This window comes from Sinocyclocheilus anshuiensis, unplaced genomic scaffold (genome assembly GCF_001515605.1).
Source record: "Sinocyclocheilus anshuiensis isolate Anshui unplaced genomic scaffold, SAMN03320099.WGS_v1.1 scaffold811, whole genome shotgun sequence".
Taxonomy (NCBI): domain Eukaryota; kingdom Metazoa; phylum Chordata; class Actinopteri; order Cypriniformes; family Cyprinidae; genus Sinocyclocheilus; species Sinocyclocheilus anshuiensis.
In genome coordinates this window covers 4,735-8,189 of record NW_015549607.1, presented here as the reverse complement: position 1 = coordinate 8,189, position 3,455 = coordinate 4,735, and the positions used below count along the sequence as shown (strand labels likewise).

General features: G+C 38.1%; 1 protein-coding gene across 3 annotated transcripts in view; it reads right to left on the bottom strand.

The window, feature by feature from the left end:
* Positions 1-2,903, bottom strand: part of LOC107659061 (centrosomal protein of 128 kDa) — a 76,836-nt gene extending 73,933 nt beyond the window's left edge. For all 3 annotated transcript variants that reach the window (XM_016447872.1, XM_016447874.1, XM_016447875.1), the window contains exons 1-4: positions 2,775-2,903; positions 2,258-2,414; positions 2,074-2,160; positions 1,863-1,989 (exon numbers count right to left, since the gene is read on the bottom strand). In XM_016447872.1, coding sequence (XP_016303358.1) covers positions 1,863-1,989; positions 2,074-2,160; positions 2,258-2,413 — 370 coding nt within the window. In that variant the 5' untranslated portion in view covers position 2,414; positions 2,775-2,903. The remainder of the gene's footprint in view (positions 1-1,862; positions 1,990-2,073; positions 2,161-2,257; positions 2,415-2,774) is intronic.
* Between the last annotated feature and the right edge of the window lie 552 nt (positions 2,904-3,455).

Genomic DNA, 3,455 nt, shown 5'->3' with positions numbered 1-3,455 from the left:
ACATCACGGCGGTACGGTGATAACACTTAACGGCACAGATTTGACTACATATTTAAACTGGACAGTGTGGGTTTTTTTTCCATATGTTTGACTGGCTGTATTTTATTATGATAATGAACAGGCTGCATTTTCAAGGTAGCAAATATTAACTGTGAATGTTTTCCTTCTAACAGTGGAAGAAACTGCTCCTTTTAGTCCTAAAGATAATCGGAAATATAAAAGGTTTGCCGAAATCAATATCTGAGCAAGTACATAACCAGCCAGTGTTCAAAACTATCGCCTTACTTTAGCCCGATTCACAACGGTCTATTTGTGTACATTCACAATAAAAACAAATCTTTGTGCTTTTGTAAAATAAGCCTAAAGAAAAATAGGATGCCATCTGGTTTCCTTTCGCGCAGCACAAAAAAGAACCGAAACTCTGCATGCTAGGCTACTTTTTACAGTTTTTCTTTCATTTTCTTCATTTATTATTTAAGTAAAAATATATTTCTCGTATAGGCCTATTTATTATTATTATTATATTATTATTATTTATATATAGCCTAGCTTTATTATGTTTTTCTCCACTCGCAGAAGCGCTGCAGGTGCATGATGTGATATGACCATGTGAATACTCATGTTCTGTTGTTTGCTGCTTTTTGCGCATGTAAAATTAATCCCCGGGAAACAAATATTAGTATTTTTAACGGGTCACAGACACTTATCCTTTCTAATTTAATTCAATTCTAATTTAAAATAATCTTGTCGGTTAACGGTTAATAATCGGTTAATGAGCATCGGTTGGGAAAAATAACCGAAATGAACATCCCTAAAATCAAGTATGGAGATTCTACTGTAATGTAGCTCTAAAAGACATAGTGTCATTATTTAGCTCAAGTCAGTGCAGTGTTGGTTCAGTTCAGATCAATAACTGTGAAGTTCATCAATCTGAAGCGAATTCAGTTCAGAAAAGGCAGCAATTTTGTCATTCAGCTTGAGTCAGTACTGATTCTATTAGGGGCCGGTTGCATAAACTGTTTAGACTAGTCTTAAAAAGTTAGTCATCTAAATTTTTTTCTTTAAGACTGGTCATAACTTTTTTAATTCAGTTATGAAAAGGTAGATTGGTCTTATTTGTAGTGGAAAGGTAAGACTGATTTGCCCTTGGCAACTGCTAATTGGTCAAACTAGTTCTTAAGACACAGTCTTAACATGGTGACTACGTTTATGCAACTGGCCCCAGTTCAACACCAGTGTCAATGTCACAAGATGCAATTCAGCTGTAAAGCAGCTCTACAGAAGACAACAGTGCCATCATCCAGCTTAATGCAGTTCAAATTCATTCGAAGGTGCAGTCAATGCAGTCAAAACTGACACTGAAGATGTCTTATTTCAGAAAAGTAACTATTATCAAATTTACTGTTATTCCTCGTGAATTGTAAATTATTGTAATTTCTTTCTTACTTTGGAATGTAATGGTCACTTTTCTGAAATGAGGCAGCTGCAATGATGTATGCGGTTGACAAATGCGAACTCAGGAGGGTGCAGCCTTCGAAACGAGACATAGCAATTGTCTCGTAAAAGAAGAAAGTTAAATGCAATTTTGTGTAAAATGTCTTAGCTTGTACATTGCAATAAAAAAAAATTATCTAGAAGGAGATAACAACAATGCATTGTGGGATACAGTATTTCAACAGTGTAATCGGGTTATATATTGCACGTTTTGGCAAAAAGAAAAACTAGTACTTTTAAGTGGGAAGAGTAAAGAATATACTATACATAATTTATTAGCATTATTACAAATAATAACTTGTACAAATAATAAATGTATTGACAAGCTTCCACTAATTCAATCAAGCAAGCTATTGCTTGTTTAGTACCCGTGGCGCTGCCATCGTCCAGGTCACTGGTGTGCAGTGTGGAGAGGGAGGCGCTCCACCCAGCAGTGGACCTCCTCAGCTGCTGTGCCTGCAGATGTTGGATAGACTCCTCTAAGCTCTCCCTGAGCTAGAACACAGGGCATGCTCTCAAAACAACACCCTTATCTGAAATCAGAGACAATCCCATACCATTTTGTTCACCAATACTCACTGTCACCATGGCTTCAGCTTGGTCATCTGTGTGTTCTTTATACTGTCCCAACATCCGATCTACTTTGTTTAGATTTCGGCTTGTGTCCTGCACAAAACACAAGCTTGCATGTTAAAAGACCCCAGCGATCCCTGTTCTACACAGCAGAGCCGGCAATCACTTGCAAATAATAAAAACAGCTTACTTGTAGAGTGTTTGCTAAAGTATCAATTTTGTCAGATATGTCTGATACATGAGTGTCCCTGGGAAACCCGCTATCAGGCCTTGTTCGGCGCTTTCTGACCCGCGATCGATGCCCCGTGGGTCTGTCATAGGTGTCAGATTCACTGGAGGAGTCCATGCTGACATGAGCCAAAGAATGAAAATAAGAAACAGCACTAATCTGAAATCAGAAACCAACTTCACCAGTCCTGACACATCTGTTTGCCTAACTTAGCTGATAAACGTGTGTAATTACAACTGGCGATAAAGTATTCCGCTTAATTAATGTTTAAGGTTGATTATTACTGGTCTAGTTAATTGAAATCCTCAATTTTATGTAAACAAAGATGTAAACACTCGACTTGGCGCAGAGTTTACGTTAAAGTATCAAGCTAGTTAGCTTCGTGCTTACAGATTTTCTTTGTTAAAAAGTCGTGTCCGTATGTATAATATATTATCAAATCACAAAATTACAAAAACGTACATAAAACTACCCCTACCCGTGTGGCCAGCAGTTTGACGGTTATCTTGTGTGATCAATGTAAGGCACCGCCATCCTCTGCTATGGCAACTTAAACTGGCCGCCTAACAGGAAAACAACAAACGCTATGAATCATGGGAGTTGTAGTTTTGACACTCGCGCCGCACCAGTTACGTTTCAGAACTACTCCTTTATATATTATGTTTTGTTATATAAAAAAGCAGTGATGCAGGGAGGGGCAACCTTCTGGGCAGTGACCCAACCCAACAACCCAATTGCTGGGTTTGTCCATATTTTACCCAGCGCTGGGTTGTATTTAACCCAGCATTTTTTAGAAACACTGGTATCGAACTATCGGAAATCTGTTTAAAAATCATATCAACGTTATTGAAAAAAAAATATTGCCATATATACTGATATTGAATTATTGTTCAGCCCTAGTTACTAGCCATATTGCAACAAACGAGCTAGTCCAGCCTATGCCTGACTGGAGCAGTGTGTTTTTTTGGAGGGGGCTGTTACATAGTTTGGGCTCAGGCTGCCTTGTTGAGCGCAGTGGCACTTAGAACATTGTTTTTCACACACTTTAAAGGGGTCATATGATGCGACTTCAATTTGTCCTTTCTCTTTGGAGTGTTACAAGCTCTTGGTGCATAAAGAAGATCTGTAAAGTTGCAAAGACTAAAGTCTCAAATCCAAA